Source organism: Meles meles, chromosome 12, assembly GCF_922984935.1.
Source record: "Meles meles chromosome 12, mMelMel3.1 paternal haplotype, whole genome shotgun sequence".
Lineage (NCBI taxonomy): Eukaryota > Metazoa > Chordata > Mammalia > Carnivora > Mustelidae > Meles > Meles meles.
Genome location: NC_060077.1, coordinates 5,133,155 through 5,157,294, shown reverse-complemented (window position 1 = coordinate 5,157,294; position 24,140 = coordinate 5,133,155). Strand labels below are relative to the sequence as shown.

General features: G+C 50.3%; 1 protein-coding gene across 1 annotated transcript in view; it reads left to right on the top strand.

The window, feature by feature from the left end:
- SRRM4 (serine/arginine repetitive matrix 4) overlaps positions 1-24,140 on the top strand; it is a 142,929-nt gene that overhangs the window by 94,192 nt on the left and 24,597 nt on the right. The window contains exons 2-6 of the mRNA XM_046025812.1: positions 10,621-10,767; positions 14,785-14,871; positions 16,891-16,962; positions 19,547-19,573; positions 21,345-21,395. Of these exons, the coding sequence (XP_045881768.1) occupies positions 10,621-10,767; positions 14,785-14,871; positions 16,891-16,962; positions 19,547-19,573; positions 21,345-21,395 (384 nt within the window). The remainder of the gene's footprint in view (positions 1-10,620; positions 10,768-14,784; positions 14,872-16,890; positions 16,963-19,546; positions 19,574-21,344; positions 21,396-24,140) is intronic.

Genomic DNA, 24,140 nt, shown 5'->3' with positions numbered 1-24,140 from the left:
CATGTAATTTGTGCTTCCCCGGAGAGGTGGGGAGATTTGCCCAAGGTCACCCAGCTGGTGAATGACCAGGCTGAGTCTGTTCAATGAATCTGATCACCGTGCTCTACCCACCCTCTCCAGACCAGTCACCCTGCCTGCTCTGTGCATGTGTTCCTTGGGCCTTGCCCTCTCTCTCTTCAGGACCTCTCCTTTCTTGGGTCACTTTCGCTCCTGAGAGTTTCTCATGAACCTGACCGACGTCTTCCTCTGGATTGTGAGGAAGGCCTCTGAGCGGGGAAGGAGCATGTCTGGAGCATCTTGAAATGACTCTCCCCCGGAAGTAAAATGATGCTTCACAGAATAAAGGACTGGCCTAAGAATGAATGAATGGGAGGAGTCAAACATTTTATGAGCATAGCTAACCTGGGAATAGCCATATAGGACCCACTTCTCTACCTGGATTGTTTTCCATAAATACAGAATAGTCCTGTAGACCTAGTTTTCTTATGATCTTTTTTTTAAAGACTTCATTTATTTATTTGAGAAGGAGCAGGAGAGAGCACGAGCAGGGGCAGGGCAGGGGCAGAGGAAGGGTTAGAAGCAGGCTCCCCGCTGAGTAGGGAGCCTGACATGGGGCTCGGTCCCAGGACCCTGAGATCATGACCTGAGCCAAAGGCAGAGGCTTAACTGATTGAGCCCCCCCAGGTGCCCCCTTATGATGTTCTTATTTTCTTTTCTCTAGCCTACTTTGTTGTAAGAATAGAGTCTAGAATATATATAATTTACAAAATTTGTGTTAACCGACTGTTTTCGTTATTGATAAGGCCAACTGGTCAACAGCAGGCTGCTCGTAGTTAGGTTTTAGGGGAGTCGAAAGAAATACTTGAATTTCCAACTGCGCGGGGGGTCGCCGCGACCCGCTGTGTTGCGCGGCGGTCCACTGTGTATTTTACGAGCCTGTCCGCCACGCTGGGACACTCCCGTTGAGCCCTCTTGTCACTCCAAAACCTCACTGGCATGGAGCTTCCTCCCTTCCTCAGCTTCCCACCTCCCTCTCGCAAGTGGCTCCATCTAACCCCCCAAGAAGATCCGCTGTCATGGCCTTAAAGGCCATCTAAATGCCAACATCTCTCAAATGCACTTCCCCAGCGCTCACGTCTTCTTTGGACTCCAGTCTCGGGTACCGAGCTGCTCCCTGCCATTTCCACATGGGTGTCTAACTGGCATCCCAAACACCCTTCCTCCCCCCGCAGCCATCCCCAGTTTCGAAGCCAGCAGCTCCACCCTCTCAGTTGCTCAGAGCAAAACCTGGGAGTCACCCTTGACCCCTTTCGTTCACTCTGCCATAGCCAGTCCATGAGCAGACTGTTGGAGCTGGCTTCAGTCTGTGTCCAGTCTGACCACTTCTCCCCACTACGGCAGGGATAACACCGACCCCAGCCTCCGTCTTCTCTTGCGTGGCTCGTCGCAATATTCCTGGCTGGTCTTCCTACATCTGTCCCAGCTCCCTGGCCCAGTAGACTCAGCAAGCTTCCAGATAGACCCTTTAAAGCCCAAGTCACATTTCAGCATTCCTCTTCTTGGAATCATCCACTGGCTTCTCCTGTCACTCAGAGAAAAAGTCAAATGCTTGCGGCAGTCCACCAGCCTATCCATGATCTGGTCCCTCATTACTTCTCTGCTACCCCACCCCCCGCATGTTGTCCCACTGACTCACTCAGCTCTAGCCCCAGTGCATCTAGTGTGTTCCTGCCTCAGGGCCTTTGCATTGTCCATGTTCTCTGCCTGTTGTGCTCTTCTCCCTGGCAGGCACAAGGCTCCTTCCCTGAGCACTTTCAAGTCTTGCTCAGATATTAACCTTCTCAAGGAGCCCTCCTCTAATCATGCTGTTTAAAGTCCAGCCCTCTCCCGGTAGCATTCCCAGTTTTCTTTATCCTCCATCTCTCTTCTCTGTTCTGTCCAATAGCCTCTGTGTTTACCACTTAATTATGTATAATTAACTGTCCATCCCAGTAGAACACGAGCTCCGCCAAACAGGGATTGTTTCTGCCTTATTCCCTATTGTGTCTCTGTTGCCTGGAACGTGGCCTACACATAGTAGGTGCTCAGTAAATACTTGTTGAGTCAGTGACTCAATGAAGAATAAGTGAAAAAGTGCCTGGCGGCACTTCTTGGGACCAATCCTTTCTTGGCTCTTGAACCAAGGCCCCTTCTCCCCTGGGCTGGAGATTTCAATCCTGTTCCCAGTAGATCTTGCTAGCCTGGTGCCTCCGGCAGTGGCTGTAACGATGCCCAAAGGGACTCAACAGGCACGGGCCCTCCCTGGCAAGAGAATCCAGTCAGCCCCTCACACTCCGTGGAGAGATCTAAACCCCGTCTGCAATTCCAGCTGGTGGAAAGGTCCTGAGGGTACCTTGGGCTGGAGCCAGAGATGTTATTCTTGCCTGTGCTGACGCAGCTGGGCGGGATCAGGGCTTGAACCCCAGTCAGTAGGACCCCAGGACCTGTGCACTTTCTCAGCCTCACCAAATTACTTTTTGCAACCCGTTCAAGTAGAAAACCACAGCATTTTGGAACTTGGCCATTTCCCAAGTTGGGGGCAGCCTGCCTGCCAGGCAGTCTCAAGAATCAAATGCAGTGCCCCTCTCAGACATTTGCCCTCTCTCCCTAGGCAAATAGGCAATCGACAGGCCAGCCTGAGGAAGGAGAAATGATTTCCTGAATTTGGGGTTGATGGGAGGGCAGAGGATGGATGTGTTCAGCGATGAGAGTCCACAACCCAGGCATGCTGGGGGCCTGACCTGCTCAGCCGAGCTGGGTAAGAAATGCTGAGCTGATTTTTCTCCATATGGTTCCTTTGTCCTTTGACCTGAACTTGGGAATTGGACAGTTTTTGATGTACAAGCGTGTTTACCGTACACACATACACACACTCACACACACTTAGCCCTGAGAGCTGAACTAAACCATTCTCATCCTGCCGGAAGAGGGAGTGTGCTAAAAGCCTGGGCTTGTTTGCGTCGGCCTGCCCTCAGGGTCTGGTCAAGTCCTTTGTAAAATGTACAGTCTGGTTTTTCAAAGTGTGGTTCCAGGAGCCACCACAGCCCCTGGGCACTGGTTAGAAGGGTAGAAGGTCAGGCCCTAACTCAGACCTGCTGAGTCAGCCCCTCCATCCTAACACGATCCCCAGGGGACTCACGTGCACAGAAAGGCTTGAGAAGCACCTGTCTGTCCCCCACATGACCCTGAAGGACCCAGCCCCTGTCCTCCTCCTCAGTCTCAGCTTCTTTCTCCCTGCACCCCATGTGCACTGTGACGTTATTGACAGTAGCCAAGGCATGGAAGCACCATCAGTGTCCATCAGGGTTAGGATGTCCATCAGGATAAAGAACACGTTACGTCTACATGATGAAATACTATTCTGCCGTGAAAAAGGAGGAGATCCTTCCATTTGTGGCAACACGGATGGACCTTAAGGGCACTTTGCTCAGTGAAATAAACCGGTCTCCACTCTTGCTCTCTATCCTCCCACCCCTCTGTCTCATCCGGCTCACACCCGCCTCCTTCGTAGTTACACGAAGTTCAGTCCCTTGCACTCCAGTCTCCTGACCCGTGCCCATATATCTTCTAAGAAGCCTCCCATGGCCACCTGCCCACTGCTCAAGGCTGGACTGAATGCTCTCCCTGCAGTTCCATGGCCCTCTGAGAGTACTACACTGTACTGTAATTCCCAGTTGTAACTCCCCTGCCAGGCTGAGGACAGAAGTAAGTCCTAGATACCTTACGGTCCTTGAAATCTGACACTAAGTAGGTGTTCAGCAAACAGCCTTTTTGCATAAAGGAATGAAATAGTGAAGGAGAAGCCAGCTTTTTTTAAAAATTAAGATTGTATTTATTCATTTGACAGACAGAGATCACAAGCAGGCAGAGACAGGGAGGAAGCAGGCTCCCCGCTGAGCAGAGAGCCCGATGCGAAGCTCGATCCCAGGACCCTGTGATCATGACCTGAGCCGAGGGAAAAGGCTTTAACCCACTGAGCCACCCAGGCGCCCTGAGATGCCAGCTTCTTAAAACTTCTCATTTCTCATTCAGTTTCTACTAGGATGAGTATTACTGACTCCCATGTTGTCTCCCTCGGTGGTTCTCAGGGATCCTCAGTCTTCCCCAAGCTCTGGTCCTCTTCCTAGCCATGATTGCAAAGCTCAGAGAGTCACAGCTCCTATAGGTGACCCCTCACCAAGCTTAATTAACCTTGAAAAGGACTTGATACCAAGACCTTAAGGCAGGACCGAAGCTCCAGCAACCAAGGCACAGATTAGCCAGATCCATCTTTGTGGGCGGGGACTGCCCCATGATGAGCCTTGAGCTTTCCGGTGGAAAGTCCTGAGCCGAGGGTCTGGGCCCTCATTCTCTACTGAAGCAGGCAGATTGTAGGCATCTGGCCAAGTGCAGGGACAAGGGTGGGTCATTCACAGGCCTGAATGCAAGTGCAGAGCAAGAACCCGGGGCATGAGCCTTGGATGGAAAGCAAAACCCTTTGCCTCTCCAGGTCTCAGTGCTTTCATCTGTGAAATGGGGAGAAGTTCGCTAAACTGGGTACCTTACACAAGGTCGTCAGCATCAGCTGAGACACTGGATTAGTGCTCTACACCCAGGAGAAGCTATTAGTGGGCTGGGATGGAGGCAGAAAGTGTCCCCAGTCCAAAGAGCAAATGCCATTCCTATTCGTGAAAGATAACATTCAAGCCAAACTTGAGATTCAGCCCCTTCTCCAAACGCATAAAGCAAGTCTCCATCTTGCCATGAAATTACCAAGATTCACCCTCTACTTCCACTTACTACTACCTTACGTGTTCCGAGTGTTTCCCAGATTTCTCTCCTTTTTCCTCAATCGAGTCTTATAAACGGGCGGGGCCGCTAGTGTTCTTGCCGCTCCACTATCCCCGGGTCTCAGTAGGGATGCCCACACCTGTCCCTAGCTTTCTGCGGAAGCTCAGAGGAGATGGTGCCTGGTCTCGGTGTCGGGCACAGAGCAGATGCTTGCTGAATGTGGGCTGGTGCTTGATTAGGTAACGTGGAACAAAAGGCCACGCTTCCAGCCGCAGCTCAGATGTGAGTCACCAGTGTGGCCTTGGCCAAGTCCCCTTGCCTCTTGACTTCAGTTTCCCGACTCTGTACAGAGGAGAGCCAGGGCTGGGGGGCCCTTCCAGCTCCCCTCCAATGCTGTTTGTTTCTGATTCCCGAATTGATGTTTAACTCAGTCTGGGGCTTGAGGCGCGAGGAGGATCTGTACCCAGCTCAGGGCCAGATGAGCGCTTTGCTGGGAGCAGGGCGCTTTGATGAGAGAAGCAAGGAAGCAGCTAGGGAGCTGGGCATCTTGGAGAGTTTTGTAGAAAGTTCAGGCCTGACTTTTATCAGAGGCTGGGAATCTGCTGGTTGCCATGACTACGGAGAACAGCATCTAAGCTCCAGGTCGCTGATTAGCAGGAACAGAGCGGGAAGGCCTTGAGGAATTCAGCACACAGGGCCCCTCCCTCCCTCTGTGAAGTGGAGTGTGCCAGCCCTTGACTTCACTGTTTTAGCTGTCCCCTGAAGATCTCACCTCCTTTTAAGTGCTTTTTTTTTAATGCAACATCGAAGGACCGTGTGGTAAAAACGAGGCAGCTGCTGGGACTCCTTAGCAAAAAGAGAACATGGAATTTTTCTTAAAGCTCTGCAAGGATGCAGAGTGGGAAGCCGGGAAAGAAGAGGGGTAGGGGAGCTGTGGGGGAGAGGGGGCGCCATGGCTGAGATCTGAGTCTGCTGGAATGCTGGGTGACCTCAGATGGGCTCCTCTCCTTGGACCACTGCGTGTTTATATGCAGGAGAGGTTGACTCTGATCTGTGGTTCCCATGTGGGGTCAGTCATCATGTATCCATCCATCCATCCATCCATCCATCCATTGAGCAAATGTTTATGAGCAAAAAGGCACACTGTGCCAGGCACTATATCCCTGGGGATTCAGGGAGAGTCCTCTGGAGAAAAGAGGCGATTTCCCACTCTCATGAAACTCACATCCAAGTTCAGAAGACAAATGGTTAGCAAATAAACATAAAAAGTGGTCATTTCTAATAGTAACAAATGTCCTGGAGGAAGGCACAGCAGACTACCATGCTGGAGACAGTGAACAGAGGGGCACAGTCACATAGCAGGTCAGAGCAGGCCTCTCCGAGGAGGTGACATTTGGATGAAAGGAAGGAAGCGGCCTTGCAAAGAACTGCAGGACCTGCATGCCAGGTGAAGGGAACAGAAGGGCAAAGACTCTGAGCAAGGGCCTTGTTCCATGTGAGGGACAGTGAGGAAGCCATGGGGCTCGAGCAGAGTAAAGGACGGAGAGAAGGGTGACAGATGGGGTCTTGAGTGGGGGCAGAGGCCAGGTCGTGCAGAGCCGTCTAGTTCTGGTGATCAATTTGGACTTCTTCATGCAGAAGAGGCGAGATTACCAGGGATGTTTCCTTAAGATGCCTATTTCCTGGCTTTACCCCCTTTGAGACTCATATTTATTATTGCTGGGATGGAACTGAGATGTCTGTATTTTTAGCAGCTTCTTGGGAGCCTCTGAAGGTGTGCGAGGTTTTGGAAACCTGGGACTACATGGTCTCTGAGTCTCTCTCAGTTTTAAGGAAGCAGAGAAGCAATGTGTCAGAACATCTTGAAAAGGGATCTTCAAAGTTCTGTGACATTATGGAGATTTCCCTTCTTCCTTCCCTCTCAACTCCCTGTCTGCCAGGTAGAAGAATTAATCCTGGTTTTGTTTGGCTTTTCTTTGTTTTACTGCAAGATCCCAGATGGGATACCTACCACAAGGAGGGTGCAGCCAGCGCTACAGAAAATGAGAACCATCCACCACATCAGGGAGCGTCAGGTTAGACATGCAGCAACTCGATCGTACCTTTCCTCCTCAAACCATCATCAGGACTTGCCCATCCGTGATGTCGGCAGTGATGGACAAGGTGTCGTCCTCACCTCAAGCCCTGTCCCCCAGGGCCTCGCAGGAGCATTCCCCATCTGTCCCTGCCCTGCGAACAACCCGTGCCTGCACTGCCCCATCAGCGGCGGCCACTGAGCCCTCCCACACAACGCCAGCACTTACTCATCGTGGATTCACTCACTGCCAAATGACTCACGTCACTTTGTTGTTTGGTTTTGTTTTTGTTTTCCTCTCGAGGGCTTGCCTCTGATACAGCTTTGTGGGATGGTTTCCTATAAGGCCCCAGAGTCCAAAATTCCGTCCTTGTGTGCGTCCAGCTCAAGGCCCTCCTGGATAATACACATATACATTGATAAGTTCACTGACCGCTTTTCTAAGAGAAACAGGGTAGAATAGAAAAATGTGTTGACTGAGCTGAGTTGACCGAGGCATTGGCCGGCTTATCTCCACCAACTCTACCATGAAGAGGTTTGCTTAGGCCATCTCAGAAGCCCTTTCTAACTTTTTGGTACAAATGCATGTTCTTTTTCACTGATTCAGTGAGCAAATGTTGAATGCTTATCAGCAGTGGGCTCTGGGACAGTGAGACACGGTCCTTCTCCCAGGGAGCTCGTAGTCCAGTGGTTGGGAAGGCAATCAGGCATCAATAGTGCATATTTGGAGCTGCAGCCCTGGTAGCAAAGGGGCTCTCACATCTTAGAACAGGGCTTACATCACCCCCGAAGTCTGCTCCTGACATCGCCAACTCCATCTCATCAGTGGGGACTCCATCCTGCCAGTGGCTCATGCTCAAAATCCTTGACTCATCCTTGATCCCCCTCCCTTTCCCTTATTCTCTCCCATCCCACGTTTAACCAGCAGCAAGTGATGCTATTTCTGCTTTCAGATCTCAGCACCTGACCACATGTCATCATTTGCATCACGGACCCGCTGATCAGAGCCTGGACAGTTGCCTTAGTGTCCCTGTCTCTGCTGCTCCTCCCTCTGTCCAGGGTCTTCAGCTACTGGAACGATCCTTGTAATATTTACATTTACGCCAGATCGGGTCACTCCCCTGTTCAAAAGGCATCCCTTCCCAGCCACAGAGTCTGATGACCTACAAGACCCGATCTCTGGTTTCCCCTCTTATCCCTCTAGCCCTGCTTGCCCTTCTTTATATGTATATAAAGATCCTGCCTTCTTCCTGGAGCACGTTTCCCACGTCCCGTAGATAACCTGTGTAGGACTCGTATATTACCAGACCACCAATTACCCCCCAAATCTTTGTGGCTTAGAACAGCAACAGACAGCATCTCACCATTTCTGCGAGGTGGGAATTTGGCTGGGCAACTCCGGTCAACCATCAGACGTGAGACTGCAGTTCTGATGTTGGTCAGGGCCGCAGTGTCATCTGAGGCTTGACTGGGGCCGGAGGGTCCACTTCCAAGGCAGCGTGCCTGCTTGGCTGCTGCGTGCTTGGCTGTTGGCAGGAGGCCTCAGCTGCTCCTCACAGGGGCTTCTCCACAGGGCTGCCTGAGTGTCCTCACACCATGCCAACAGCTTCCCTTGAGTGATCAATCCACAGGGAGCAAGGCAGAAGCCGCCTTTGTGACCTAATCTTGGAAGTCATGCATTATTGCCTCTGCTCCCTTCTGGACATTAAAAGTAACTCACTAATTAAATTAAGTTTCATCTTTTGATGATAGGACTGTCAAAGAATCTGTGAACACATTTTTAAAACCACGGCAGACTGCAAGGATAGACCCTAATCCTTTAAGCTTCCATCCCGTGACTTCCTCAGAGTGGCCTTCCTGACACTCTGTACAAAAGAACGGGCACCCCCTCCCATTCCACTGGCTTATTCTCTTATTTATCACCATTCAGTAAGTCATATTATTACTTCCATATGTGCTTATACCTGCTCCCCCATCTAGAATGTAGACTCCATTATCACAGAGTGCATCTCCCTCTTATTCGTTGCAGCCCTACTCTTAGAACTGGCCTGGACACTGGTTAGCCCAGGCCAGGTCAAGCATGGGAAGAGGCAAGCCTTGCTGGGGACTGGGCAGACATTGCAAGCTCAGAATAGTTTGAGAAGAGCCAGGACAGCGATCCACATGAATAGACTGGAGGCATGGGAATGGAACCGTCTTAGTAGGAGAAGCAGGGCAGGAGGCATATAGAGAAGCCTCAAGTTCTGGAAGCCCAGAGGTGGCAGTGAGGATGTCTGGACAGCCCTGACAAGAATCTCCATCCCTCCTGGGCTTGCAGCCTCTCTCAGCTCTGCTTCTGAAGATGCACTGATAAGCAGCTGACAGAGATGGATGTGTTTTGCTGCCCTTCCTTCAATATTGACTGGGTTTGGCCTGCTTTCCAGGCAGCCCTAAGGAGCGGGGGGCTTATCAGATACATTCATCCTGAGTCATAAAACCAGTCTTGATGCACTGACTGCAGGTGCTTGGTGCAGGAGAAATGCTAACGCCTTTGATCAGGGCTTGATCTGGACTCTGTAGGCAGAGTGAGGAGGAAAGGAAGTTTTCTGGGCAGTGCCAAACCCACCTGTGCCTCTCTAGCTCCTGACTCCTTTTGCTTGGGGGCCAGGAGGTCTAGTGACAGTGTTTTCAAAGACTGAGTACCTAGGTGACTTCCTACCCCTTTCCAGACTCAAAGGAGGAGGTGGGACTCAGGTAATTTCCTAGCATTGCCTGGGGCTCTTCTCAGAGACAGAGGAGGGAATTTCAGGCCTTCATGGGGATCGCATCTAAACTAGGTGTTCTTATACCTGCTGAGGACACCAGAGTGGAGGTTTGGTTCACAGGGAAGTAAAGGGAAATGGAACAGCCTTTTATTTTCATAACAATTTAACAATATAAGGACTAATGTTATTCCCTGTCTTAATCACCGAATAACTGCAAGATAGAGAAACTGAGTTCTCTATCTACTAAACGGTGAACATAGTGTTTGAATCCAGGCGTCTCCATTCCATACAGAGATAAGACAGGGAAATGGAATGGAACAGGCAAAGAGGAGTTGGAACTAATCCTGTCATGCTTCGGCCTCCACTTATGTTTTGAGCAAGGAAGTGAAGCACTGGTTTCCAACCTCTCCCTGTGGTTTAGTCAGGATAGGCCAGGCAATGCCACAGTAACAGATAAACCCCTAAGTTTCAGTGGGTTAACCCGACTAAGGCTTATTTCTAACATGCAAAGTCTGATGCGGCTCAGGCATCTCTCCTCCCCCAGGTAGCTCACCTTGAAGGGTATGTGGCCTCCAAGGTCATTGCAACAGAGGGAGAGAGAGCTGGAGAAGTCACACAGTCCTTACTGCCTCAAGCCAGAAGTGACACATGTCACTCCCACTCAGAGACCGGTGGCCCGAGATAATCTCTCATGGTTCCAACCTAACTGCAAGGAAAACTGGGAAATATTAGGACATGTGTGAATGCATGATGAGCCTTAAGAATCTGGGGGCAACAGGAGGCTCAGTCTGTGAAGCATCCAACTCTTGGTTTCAGTTCAGGTCATGATCCCAGGGTTGTGAGATGGAGCCCTGAGTCAAGATTCTTTCTCCCTCTCCTTCTGCCCCTCCCATCTCCACTCATGTGCTCACTCTCTCTGTCCCTTAAAAAAAAAAAAAAAAGAGGATCTATCATATCCTAACAGTTTCTGCCCCTTTATTTATTCCCCTGTAGGACAGAACCCCAGAGCAGCCCTCTGGTTCCAGCTCAGGATGGACCCTCAGAAAAGCTGAGCCAACATCTGGCCACCGAGGCCTTGGGCACCAACTGCTGGGAGAGAGACAAGGCCTGCCGGGAGCTCATTCTTGCCAGAGCACGCAGGTGAGACGCTGCCCCTGCCCTCTCTTTGGTCCAGTGAGGAAGTTCAAGTTGAGGATGCGGAAATGAAGTCTGGCCACTCTTGCCACCCACTTTTCTTTTGCAAGTTCCTCTTCCAGACTCTTAAATCCAATCAAAAGTCAACACATTTTTTTTTGTCTGTAGAGTACCAGATGGCAAATATTTCAGGTGTGAAGGCCAGATGGTTTCTCCCACGATTACTCAAAATCCCGCCATCATAGCACCAAAACAGCCACAGACTATATGTAAACAAATGGGCATAGAGGTGTTTCAATAAAACTTTATGTATAAAAATAGGAGACAGGCTAGATTTGGCCCCGGGGGCCCACAATTTGTTGCCCCAGCCTTAAATGATAGAGTTCGTTCCTGTCCATTTTAATGACTCCATGAGCCACTGAATTCCGGGTCATGACTTCAGCCCACAACTGTCTTTGCGTTCATTCCTTACCTCCAGGATTGCTTGAGCCCCACTAGTGACGGGCACTGTGCTGATACCTGAAGACACAACATTTTACTGAGGCTCAGAGAAGTAACAAGACTTGCCCAAAATAAGGCAGCCAGTAAGGGGCAGAGTGAAGTTTTGAACTATGGTCTCTCTGATCTTAAATCCTAGACCCACACCTGCCACATTTTACTTTGATGCTAATGAAAAAAACCAGTCTATCCCCTGACTTCTATTTTTAAATTTTATACCGTGCACATGTAAAGCCTAGTCTGTCTTTGGCCTCTGGAGAATCGATTTTGTCAACAACACCATCTTTATAATCAGGTTTCACCAGCTGTTTGAAAGCTTTATTCCTACTCCTCAAACTAACTCAGCACCCTCTCGCTGCCTGGGGCTTGTATCTACCCCCTCAGTGACAGGCAGGAAATGAATTTAGTGTCCTTGCCAGCAATGTGCCCCAGATACAATCCCTGCCTGTTCCTGTTGAATCAGAGGGTGTCAAAGCCATTTTTCAGATGTGGAAACTGAGGACAGTACGTGGTAGGGTCAAGATTAGTCTGAGAACCCCGATCTGGTCCAGATTCTCTTACGCGTCCTAGAGTTCTCGGTTTCCTAGGGCAGAGGTTCTCAACCCATTTGAGAAATACGTGGAAGCTAGAAATGCTGCCCCCAGGGCGAGTGTATATGCTTCAGGAATATTCCCCAAATTCCATCTACCATTTGAGAATTCCTAGCCCCCCAAGGCCCATGAACAGGACTGTCTAGTTAAGAACCTGAATTCTGAAGAAGACCCACTCTCTAACGTGATTAAAAAAAAAAACAAAACAAAACAGCCTCATGGTGATAATGTTAAAAGTGAACATAAAAGTCACTTGGCATATAATAAATGAATAAATGGTAGTTGTGTTATTATGCATAATTATAATATTAGAAAGGACATTTACGTGCATGCTCCGTGCCACACCCGGGGTACATCCCGTGAGTGAGGTCCTCATTTCTTAGACACAGGTATCGTGTTTTGTTCCCATCTCCCAAATCGTGAAAATGATACTCAGGTCGCTGAGCTAGGAGGTAACGGAGCGGGAACGCAAATCCAGATGTGGCAGCTTCTAGAACCAGCATTCTCTGCTGCTGCATACGCTGTGTTTTGGACCACCGCGTACTGAACTGCTCTAGGGCATCACTGCGTACTTCATGGCTGCCTATTTCCCTGCTCCTTATGTAACCACAGTCTACTTACTTAGCCACTAACCTGGCTCCTCCGGTACTGCTGGGACGGCACACCTAGGCACACAGGTACAGAGGAAGCGCAGCCTACCTAGATAAAGGCATTTGGGATCTGTGGAAGGGGTTGATTTTCCCTTTCTCAAACCTCAAGTCGATCCCAGTTGAAGGTCTTTCTCCATTTTACTTGATCACTCATGTAGGAGTGTCAGACAGTAGTTCCCAAACCTGCTTCCCTGGGAACCCTGGCATTCCAGAAAGCAGTGAGAATGATTGTCTGAAACAATGTGACCTCTCTCTATTTTAGAAGATGCAGTTTTGTTTTGTTCAGTTTTAAAGATTTTATTTATTTATTTGGCAGACAGCGATCACAAGTAGGCAGAGAGGCAGATAGAGAGAGAGGGGAGGAAGCAGGCTCCCCACTGAGCAGAGAGTGTGATGCGGGGCTGGATCCCAGGACTCTGGGATCATGACCTGAGCTGAAGGAAGAGATTTTAACCCACTGAGCCACCCAGGAGCCCCTAGAAGACACAGGTTTAAGGGATTTTTTTTTTTTCTGAAGTATTTCTCCCTTAAAATTTTTTTTTCCTCGCAAATTCCTGGCAACAGTTACCCTGGGAAGTGTTTATGTGGAACAAGAAAATTTAACAAGAGACTAAATTATTTCATCCATTCATCCCTTCTTTGGTCACCCAACAGGCATTTAGTGTCAAGCACTTGTTGCCAGAAAAATCTGGATGGGGTCTACTGTATTTACGCCACCAGCCTGTACCCTTCCTGGCTGCGTGTACTCTTCTTTGTGCTTTATAACACGTGAGTGTAGTCACGGAGCTAGGTACTATTTTATTTTATTTTAACCTATTTAAAGGGACTCTCTTAAAAGTGTTCTCCATATAGCTAGATGATTTTCTTTTCTTTTCCTTTTTTTTTTTTTAGATTTTTATTTATTTATTTATTTATTTGACAGAGAGAGAGAGAGATCACAAGTAGGCAGGGAGGCAGGCAGAGAGAAGGGCGGTGGGGGCAGGGGGAAGCAGGCTCCCTGCTGAGCAGAGAGCCCGATGCAGGGCTGGATCCCAGGACCCTGAGATCATCACCTGAGCCCAAGGCAGAGGCTTTAACCCACTGAGCCACCCAGGAGCCACTAGATGATTTTCATTTACTGGCAATGCAGAAACCTTCATGTATAGTCTGTTCACTTGGGCACTTTTTTTTAAACTAACCGTAATGATCCAGAACCTTAGAGTGGAATTCAATATGGCCACATTGCATGACGGTCTTGAAAGTGCTGGGCAATTTCCAAATGAATGTCTGCATAACCAGATTTGAGAAGGCCCTTGGCTGTGTGGGAAAGCCCTCAGGATGGGACTCACTCAGGTCTTCCCTGAAATCCTGGCTCAGATGCTCCCTCACAGCAGCTCTGGGCAAGCCGATTCAAGGTTTGGTGCCTTACGGTCTTCACCTGTGAAATGAGACCCTGAGAATCGTACCCCCCTCCAAGCGTTTTTGTGAGTATAAAGGTAGCATCAAATGCTTGGCACATAATAAACAAATTAAACGGTGTGGCGTTACCGCCAATAATGACAACGATTTTCTTATGAATGTTACGTTTTCCCGGTTAAGTTCAACTGGGTGGGCACGTCTCCCTTCCCGAGCAGTTTTTCATCCCAAACCCATCTCCTTTTGCCATGGGATGGTGTTTTTTAAAAAAATCCCTGGAGCCTACCCCAATTATAAAAAGAGATAAGTTGACTTCATTTAACGGCAGCCTGGGCATTTGAATTTAATTGAATGGGAAATAATTATTCCTGAAGAGCAGAGGTTTTTGAGGTTCTGTGAAGCGATATAAGATATGTATCTCATTACATTAGACCTCGGCAAATACACTTTTAATAATCAGCTGCTACTTAACATAACTTCCTCCTCCTATTAAATTTCCAGCAGGAACTATGGACACGAAGTGTTGGGGAAGGGGGGGGGCTGAACTGCCGATTAATTATTTAAAAAGTGATTTATTTACCAAGGTGAGCCATTTGCAAGTTCAATAATAAATCTATTAAGGAGCAGTTAACCTCTGTAACTCTATTTTAAATAATCAATTGGTGTTTGGGTAACGGTGAAGGGTCTGTCTCATTAGGTCGGCATTAACTCCTTATTTGAGGCACTTAATCTAAAGGATGGCCGAATCAGCCATGAGAGGGTAATTCGGTATTCGCCATGGGTCCTTCATCCTCCAAGGAACTGGGTCCTTCTTTCCTGACTGCGACAGGCCAGACTGGGGGCTGGGAACATCCTGGGTCCTCTAACACCCGCCTCTGTGCTCTCCACAGTGCTTCCCGCCACAAAGACTTGACACCACCACCTTCCTCCAGGGGGAAGAAGAAAAAGAAGAAATCCACCCGGAAGAAGAGAAGGAGGTGAGCATGGTAAAGGAGGATGAAACCTTGAGGATAGGGGAGAGGACAAAATAGGGGTCCAGTGGGTTTCCGAGTCAAACAGTGACTCCCCCGGGTTCGAATTCCCGCTCTGCCTCTTAACGAGCTGTGTGACCTTAAGCAAGACCCTTCACTTCTCTGTGCCTGTTTCCACTTATATAAAATACTGATAGTACCTATCTCCTGGCGTTTGTGAGAATCAGATGGAGAAAAATGGATGTGGAAGGATCTGTCACAGTGTCTGGCACGTCGTAAATGACAAGTGAATCAGCATAATCAAGACCATGAATATTGATTTTTTTTTTTTTTTGAGAACTTAAGCATGGTGATCTCCATGATGTCTTTCACCTTTGACTGTGAGTTACCAGACAAACAGTATTGTCCCCATTGAGGGGGAGAAAAGAAAGGCATGGGGTGGAGGGTGACATGATTTACAGGGATCCCGGGCCAGTCAGTTGATTCTGCTACTCCCACCTAGCAGGTGAATGCCAACAGTAACAAGCGGACACTGTATTTTTTTGCCACCAGTGGACTGTTGTGTACCCCATTGGTTTTTTTCTATGTAAAATTCCTTTTAATTTTTTTTAAATTTAAAAGTATTTCCGGATTTTCTTCCAAGCTGCCACTGCCTAGACTAAAATCATGTCCCGTGTTCCAGACCCAGAGGGGTGGGTTTTGGGGAGGCAATGTTTGAAGAAACCTGCAGGGGGCAGCAGAGAGCAGTGTCTGGATGACTCGCACCCCAGCTTGCTTTTCCTGGTTTCTGCCATCTCCACACTCCTTTAGCCTGGTTGGAAGAGGACAGGCCCAAAGAAGACCAAGAAGGGAATGTGAATGAGGACCCTAAGTTGTAGGGTGACGGGAGGAATTGGGCCAAGTGGCTTGAGGTTCCTGATTTTAGGGCTGGGCAGAACATTTGAAAGAAGGAAGTCAGGCTTTACTAATTCAATTGTTCATTCAGTAAATGTCCACTGAGCACGTGTTTGGGGACAGATGTTGTGGTTTCCTAAGAGTCAGGTTGTTCTGAACCCTGTGTTTCCCCCTGTAGATTTGTTGTGTTTGACCTACAAGGTGTTCTTTTGTCTTTTCAATTGGTGGCCAACATTTAAAAACCAGGGGATTTCACATGAGTTGTGTTTTTCTGGTGACCTCTGTTGAAAAGGCAAGTGTTCCAGAAGCCCAGGGCTGCGTTCCCACACAAGACCTACGGCTGATCGGAGAAGCATATGCTCTCTGGTTTGCCACAGTCCCCACTGCTCCCTATTGTGTCGACCCACCCTGCTCTCTGAGAGGCCCCTGTTGGCATCCTTCCTTACTTGTTTCAACTTCAGTGTTTTGTCACTGGGGAAATAAGAGACCCAGAGATGGGCAGGGACATGCCCAAGGTGACTAAATGAGTTGGGGGTACAGTCAAGATTGGAACTCAAGTCACTTGAACCTGTCTTGAATCAGAATCATGGTCCTGGAGTGGCTCTGTTTCTTGGGGAACCTCTGAGAGCACCGTGCCTACCACACAAGGGCTCAGTCTTACCAGGGAGCTAGGGTAAGGCAGAAGAAAGACCTAAAGCATCTGAGAGGAGGCGCACGGCTGGGGGGAGAAGAACAGACACAAAATATTTGGCCTGACCAGGCGGATGATAAAGGGATTGAGAGCAAGGCCCCTGTCATCCATTTGAATCTCGGCTCAGCCACTTCCTGGCTGTGTGTCTTTGGGCAAGTCACTTTACCTCTCTGAACCTCCCTTGTCTGTAAAAAGAAGGTAACCATCAGGCCTGACTAAGACGCATGTGGAAAGATAAAGTGAGATAATGCATGTAAAGCACAGAGTGTTGGGGGAAAATGCAAATCTGATTATAGTAAATCAATAAACGCAAGTACTGATAATATCAGGATCGAGGTGATCCTTGTGTGTGAGACCCTGGGTGGGGTCTGGGGAAGGGTCGCTGAAGCCAACCCTGGTCCTTCAGGGGCTCCCACTGACGGTGTCTTCTCCCGCCTCAGGTCCCCGTCATATAGTCCATCGCCTGTCAAGAAAAAGAAGAAAAAAGGCTCCAAAAAACATAAACGACACAGGTATCGTCCTTCTGCCTTGGCAAACAGGACGCCCCGGGGCGGGGCGGGGGTTAGGGGAGATTGCGCGGCACCGGAAGTTCACTGGTGATAAGCTCATCGTTTCACTTAGGTAAGATACTCATCTGTGCGTTGGTATTTCCTTTTCCTTCTGTAACCTGGAACTCTGGTTGCAAGGACCTGCGGCCCCCTAAAGCTAACTCTGGCCGGAGGGGGTTTGTTTGATGATGAGGAGACAGGAATGTCTCAGGGACCAGCCAGGCCCCAGTGAGGATCTAGAACCAAGGAGTGGGGAGCTGGTAGCGCCCAGGGAAAATACACAGTCCCTGTCCCCCGTGGGGAGGCCCGGCTGCCCCCGGTGCCCCTCCCTCCGTGTGGCCGGCCCAGCCACAAGACAGTCAAGCTCTCTGTCTTGTTTGTCCCTCATGCCAAATTCCCAAGGTCCAACTTGTCCTCGAGGATGGGATCATGTAAACATGGCTTCTGGGATTATACACCCTCGTGGGTAGCTGTTAAGGGGCACCGTGAACTGGACACACATTCCAAAAGGTGCCTACCGCACACACACACACACGTGTGTGGGGAAGAAAGGACTAGAAGGATGTACGCCAGAGGACTCATATCTGCGGTCCGTGTGCCGACTCAACACTTTGTAACTGGGAGTTGGTGCAGCGAAACACAGGTTTTGGTTCTCCTGTAAAACCAGCGCTGTCTCCACTGGACCGATTTTCCCACAGGAAGCCATCCGCGAGGCTGAGCAGTTGCCGTGCATGTAGACAGCGTAGCTGCTCTGCTTTGCTAGGGCCCCACTAGGCCCCCGTCAGTGATGAAGCCTGCTGGGCCCCTGGGGGCAGGGAGTGTGAAATTTCCCCCGTAAGCTGTTCGCTGTGCTCGGCCGCAGATGCCAGGGAAAGAGTGGTGCGTGTCCCCTCTTGGCTCATCCCTGTCTTCCAGTCTCCCTCCGTCAGTGGTGGGTTGCTTGTGCCCTTAGACAGTCACAGTGGAAAAAAAGGTAAAGGTTCGCTGGGGTTTTCCCCCTGCTTCTCACCCCTGGTTCAAAGTTGCCCCAAAGTGGCTTTTTCCAAGCCGGGGTGTGGTCACGTCTCAGCCCGTGCTGCCAGAATGGTCTCAATTCAGTTTGGTTTCACCTGCCGGGTCTGCTGCCCGCCCAGACCTTTCAACTGATGCCAAGAGGGGGGCAAGTCAAGGAGCAAAAGGTTGTTAATTTGGTGTTGGAAACTTTCCCAACATGGGATTCCCCTGTGGAGGCAGTGGCCTGCCCTTGACTTAGACTGCCATCTTGTCACCTTCCTATGCCAACCGATCAGTCCCAGTTTGGGGGGGCTTTTCCGTATCCTGTTGCGGAACTCAAGTGGCTTCTCGGTCCAGGGTTTCTCGTCATGAAAAAGAGACTGTGCCAGAGGGTTACAAACAGGCTTTTTCCGCCAGCCACAGCCAGCCTGGGAGGTGGAGGTGGAGAGGGAAGGAGATCCATACATAGGAGAAACTGTTGCTGATCCTTTCCAAAGCACCTGCTGGGCACCACCTTCCTTCCACCTGGCTTCTCCAAGGTCTTGAGATGCTGGGTTAATGATAGTTGACTTGTTTGAAGATCGGAGCTAAGGGTGGGGAGTGCGTAGAGATTTGTCTTTTTTTCCCCTCAATTAGCATGACTTGAGGGCCCCCCCCAAAAAATCCCATTTTTCACATCTATATATTGAATAACCAGTATGTGTCCTGAATGGAATCTGGGCCCCGGGAACAGAGCAGTGCCCAAAATCCAGCTGTTGCTCTTGAGTGGCTCACTTTCTAGTCGGGGAGATGCATAATTATATGCAGAGGTGTGTGTTAGAAGGCTAAGCTCAGACGTTCACCCACGCTTGCAGGAGCAGAGAGTGGGCGCCCGGCCAGGCTGAGGGGATCAGAAAATGCTACAAGGAGGTGAATGGAACTCTAAAGAATCCACAGGAGTTACCTGGGCGAAGCTGTGTGACCTTGGGCAACTTAACTAACTTCTCTGAGCTTCGGTGTCTGTGAAACAGTTGTTAGTAGAATACAAGGGGTGAAGACTGAGTGGGGTTGTGTGTGAGAGGCGCTTAGCACAAAGCCCGGCACACGGTGAACATTCCACATGGGGGGCTGGTTGTCCCTGACGATGAGGAGGATGGTGATGGAGAATCCAGTGGTAGGGAGAGAGAGGTGAAGGTGAGATTGGGGGTCGGGGAGGACGCAGAGGACTCCCGTTTGTCCCCCCCATCCACCCCCATCCGAGACAGGGTCACAGACAGTTTGAGGTAGGATAGAAGCGCTGGTCGTTTTGGCTGGAAATTCAGAATGCAAACCCGTGTCTCCCATACGGTCTACACAGTCTGAAATCTGCGAGAGGAGGATTTGCCAGGTGTCCCGACCGACCCCCATGTCGCACGGTCACAGACGCACCGATACAGTTGTCCCAGGGAAAAAAAATAAAACCTCAGCTCACCTATGTTTATTGTCTTCTCTCCCTCCCTGTCTCCCTCCACCCCTTTTTTCTTTCCTCCTCCCCCCCCACCCTCCCTCTCTCTCTCCCTTTTAATTCTTTAATCAGGTCATTCTCCAAGAAGAGAAGGCACAGGTAAGCATCTTTTCGCCTCTGGCTGCTTGCTTCTCTTTCCTGCTTTCCTGAGAAGGTTTTAGGCAGCTTCTGGGGTGTGCTCCTGGGCACGCCCCCTCCATCTTCCTGGGCCTCAGTTTCCTCCAAGATGGGCTGGTTTCCCTGAGAGTTCCCAGCCAGGTTTTGACTTCCATCAGGCCAGATGGCTGCTCCTTGACCAGCCCCCGCCAATGCCCCTTCCTGGAAAGTCTCACTACCCTGGTCAGAGTCTGTTCGTTTTAGCACTCACTGAAATCCTGGATTGGGGCATGTCAGGAAACCTCAGCCCAACCCCCCATCCTGCCAAAGCCTCCCCAGATCCTGGCCAAGAGACAGAAGCCAAGTCTGACTGTACTGGAAACACTAAGTGAACACAAATCGAGCTGTCGCCGACGGGGTCCTCGCTATAAATCGGATCCTGCACTGGGCCCCACGCTGTGTGCGTGCGTGTTGAATCTCCACTGATCTCCCTGGTAACCCAGTATAGTGGCTGTGTTTATTATGCCCATTTTACAGATGAAGAAACAGATTCAGGCAGGAGGTGTGACAGGTGTGTCCACAAACACAGGCAGGTAGCAGAGCCAAAACTCAAGTCCAGATCCTTTAGACAGAGGATCGGGACTCCCTGCAGTGGCGTCTTAAGTGAGAGCCACATCTGGAGCAGCTGGCCGAGCGCAGAACCCTTCTGTTGATCCAGTTGACAGGGAGAAGGCGACCACCAGTCACTTCCTCTCGGCCCAGCAGCCTGAGCAATGGCGCCACTTCACGGTCCAGGAAACCGGGTCTTCCGAGGACAGGTCGCTTGCCTGTGTCCCACAGTGACTGAGCGGCAGAGCTGGGGCGGGCACCTGGATCTTTCAGTGAGGTTCTGGGCTCGTCCCCTGCCCAAGCTGAGTCTCAGACGTGGAGAGAAATCGCACAGCTAACGTCAAGGTGCCGTTTCAGTCGGATGAGTTGGATGAGGTTTTCCCCTTCTTGGAGGCCTGTCGTGCGTTCTTGGCGGACTCTCTGAAGCCGGTAGAACCAAACAGCGTCCACCCCCTGGGGCCTGTAGCAAATAATGCTGGGACCCCGACTCATCACTGTCCACCGGACCCATACCCCAGCCCTCTGACTTAAAAAACCAAAGCGGGTAGTTAAATATCTGTGCGCGGAACATTTCTGCATCTGCCAAGCTTCAAGAAGCTTCTGAGCGTCTCGCTGCGTATCCCCTTCTTCTCTCTTACAAATTGATTGAATATCAGTCAGCAGCATGGGCTCTAGGGACCCACGGTCTGGGGCCACATCCCAGCTCCCCTGCATGATCCTGGCCAAGTTTCTTAGCCTAGCTGAGGCTCAGTTCTCCCATCTGTAAAGCAAGTACGTATTAAACGTGCCTCTCCCCATAGCTTGCAGGGAGAATAAAACAAGATTGCTGACAAAAAGTAGTTAGCAGAGTGTTCACTTGTAAGAAGTCCTCGAAAAATGGCAGGTATTCCTTTATTTACCACTGTTCTTATTAAGCTGCCGAAGCTGGCCGTGGCCCCCAGCACACCCCAGTCTCAGTCCGTGCGTGGGTCCGTGTCCATAGCTGCCCCTGCTGGGTGGAGAAGTCAGCGTCAGTGACTGTTCTGGTCTTGGAAATGATTGGCAAGTCTGTCCCCAGATTGCCCAGATCCGGTGGCCACTGTGTGTTAAGCATTTTCACTACTTGTTTCTTTTTACCTGTAACTGGTATTTTAAATCTTTCATTAATTGGCCTTTTCTCCTTTAGCTCCTCCAGCCCAAAAAGCAAAAGGAGGGATGAGAAGAGGCACAAAAAACAGTAAGTAGAGACCCCCTGGAACAGTCCCTCCAGTTTGGGGAGCGGGGGAGCCTGGCCTCTTAACAGCTGGCGTGTTGGAGTTGCCGAAGAAACAGGGAGAGCGAGAAGGGGTGGGGGGTGAGAGGAACAGAGGCAGGGAGAGGCAGAACCGTGAGACACACTGCAGCTGGGGGGTCTGGGTATGTGTGAGTGCACAAGGCCCCGTATACGGTGTGTGTGCATGTGTTTGTGCGTGCGTGGAAGCGAGTGCCATGCATCTGTGTGCCTGGCGGGCACCGCGTAGATATCTTTCTGGAGAATGTGTGCAGTGCGTATCTTGTCTGTAGATCTCCGTACATTTTTCCACCCTGCAGACATCTGTGTGACCGTGGATACGAATGTGTGCCGTGGTATGCACTTGTGTTCACACGAATGCGTTCTGTAGGCTCCTGCTTATGGGAGCACGGAGGCAGACCGCGTGCCGAGGTGCTGATTCTCTGCACGCTGCGTGTGTACTGCTGCCGACCCGTGTGCGTTAATGCATAGGGAGGGTGGGTGTGGCTTTTCCCGGTGCACACAGGTGTGCCGCGGCTGCGTGAGTGGTGGGCTATGATCATGTGCAGGCACAGGCGTGAGTGTACATGTGAGTCTGAGCCTGGGCTGCTGGGGAGTACAGCACGGAGGGGGCAGTGCAGCTCCTACCCCTGGTCTCGGGGCCCCAGCTGGTTCACGGTTTACGGCTGGTAGCAGAAATTCACATCAGCTAGCGCTGCCTGCAGAGTTCAGTTCCCAGAGAAATTAAAAGTAAATGTGGTTACAACCCACCTACTTTATACCCTGCAAATGTTAGTGCATGTGTTTTCCAATCAACTAATATTTTATCTCCCACCAAGAAGCTTCTAAAGTAAGGATCAAAGGCAATACGATGAAAGGTGGTTGGCTGCTGGGGAGGGAAGGGAAGAGACAGGGATGCAGAGGGAGGGTGCCCCGCTTTGCTGCCTGAAGGGTCACTTCATCCAAGGTCAGTGCAAAGGAGGACATTTGAGCCACAAGGGGTCTGGGGTATGCTCCAGAAAGAAGTAGTAGAGCTTTGAATTAGCTCAGGGAACAACTTCCCGATCATCAAACTTGTTCAGCTCGAGTCCAAAAGGCAATTATTGGTCATATGTATTGGGTGTGCCTTCACGCTAAGCACAGACCGAATGCGTATTCTCAGAGATCTCTGCATTACTTGTCCAGCGGGGCTGTGCTATACACAGAGCCAAGGGACAGACTCGGACTGGAAGAGCACGGGCGGAGGGGGCGGGGCATCACCGCTGAGGCAGGGACTGCCTGCTTGAAGGCAGCAAGGTGGCCACCCTCCCCGGTGCCAAGAGCTGGATGAGTCCCAGAAATTGCTAGGTTACGTAAGCCAAAGACAGGCGTCAGGAGAGGGAAGAGCGAGCAAAACAAGGCGCCGCTAGGATGAAGGATGGTTCTTCTCGCCGAGTCCCGTGGTCGCGCGTACTTCTTAACGAGCAGTCGCTGGAGAGATTTAGCCTCCTTGAATTCAACATCCCTGAGAAGGCCCTAAGACATGGCAGGCCCTGGGCTGGGCCCAAGGACAGTGATTAGCCAAATATTCTTCCGGACTCGAGCTCACAGTTCCCAGCGGCACACAGGAGACAGACATGGGATAGTCACAGCCCAGCCAGGGCCGCGGGGAGCCCAGGGCGCCATGGCCGCTGTGGTGTTGAAGAGGATGCTTGGTGGTCAGCAGGGGCGCCCTACGGGAGGAAGGGTCTAGACGGAGGGAAGGACAGAGGTAACCGTTCTCAGCTGCAGGTGAGGCAAGTAGTTTATACTCGGTGCCTCAGTGTCTTCATCTGGGAGATAAGAGAACCTGCTTCATGGGTTGTCGGGAGGAACAGATGGGTCCGTTTAAGAAAAATACTGGACTGTGGCACCAGCAGGCAGTATGTGTTAGATGTGGGCTCCCGTCATCGTCGCCATCACAAGGACGTCGTGAGGTGGGACGAGCCGGAGTACAAGCAGTTCGGACTGGCTTGAGTCTGCCCAGCCAGCGCAGGAGAAGTCATGCGAGGAAGCTAGAGAATTTCACGGGGGCTGACTCCTCCGGGTGCTTGGGGTTCAAGATGAGAGTGCAGACTTGAAATGAGAGCAAAGGGAAGGTTCTAAGCAGAGAAGGAATATGGTTTGCTAATCTCATTAACAAGAACCCCTGAGTCCTGTGTTGGGATAGCCAGGCTGCCTCCCGATAGAGCCCTCTCTAACTCCCACTGGCTTCCTGCTTGGCCCAAATCACTGACATTCCTTGCACATCCTCAGTGACCGCTGCCTCTGCTGCTACTACTTCTAAGTCCTTATTATCATTCGGGGGGAGCGGAAGTAACCTGTGATAAAACCGTTGGTAGCAGTGGTCGTTGTTCATTGCGGTTAGCATTTTTGTTTGCCGGTGATGTTGTAACCCTGCAAGTAGGCTTTTGACTCCGTGTGAAGAAGCTGGACTTAATTTTCCAGGTCTAAGGTTATAAATTGGCAGCCCAAAGGCCTCATTTACTCTGCAAATGTGTTTTCTTTTCCCCCAAAGTGTCTTTAAAAAAACAAAAATGAGTGTCCATTTAAAATAGAAATATTTTACATTAAAAAAAAACACCTGTATTTCTACATTCACTTGAAAAATTAGAAGATCCAACACCAGGCCAATGTTCTGGAAGCACAGACGCTTCTTTCTTGAGCTCTCGCCTGAGTCGCACATTATGGTCG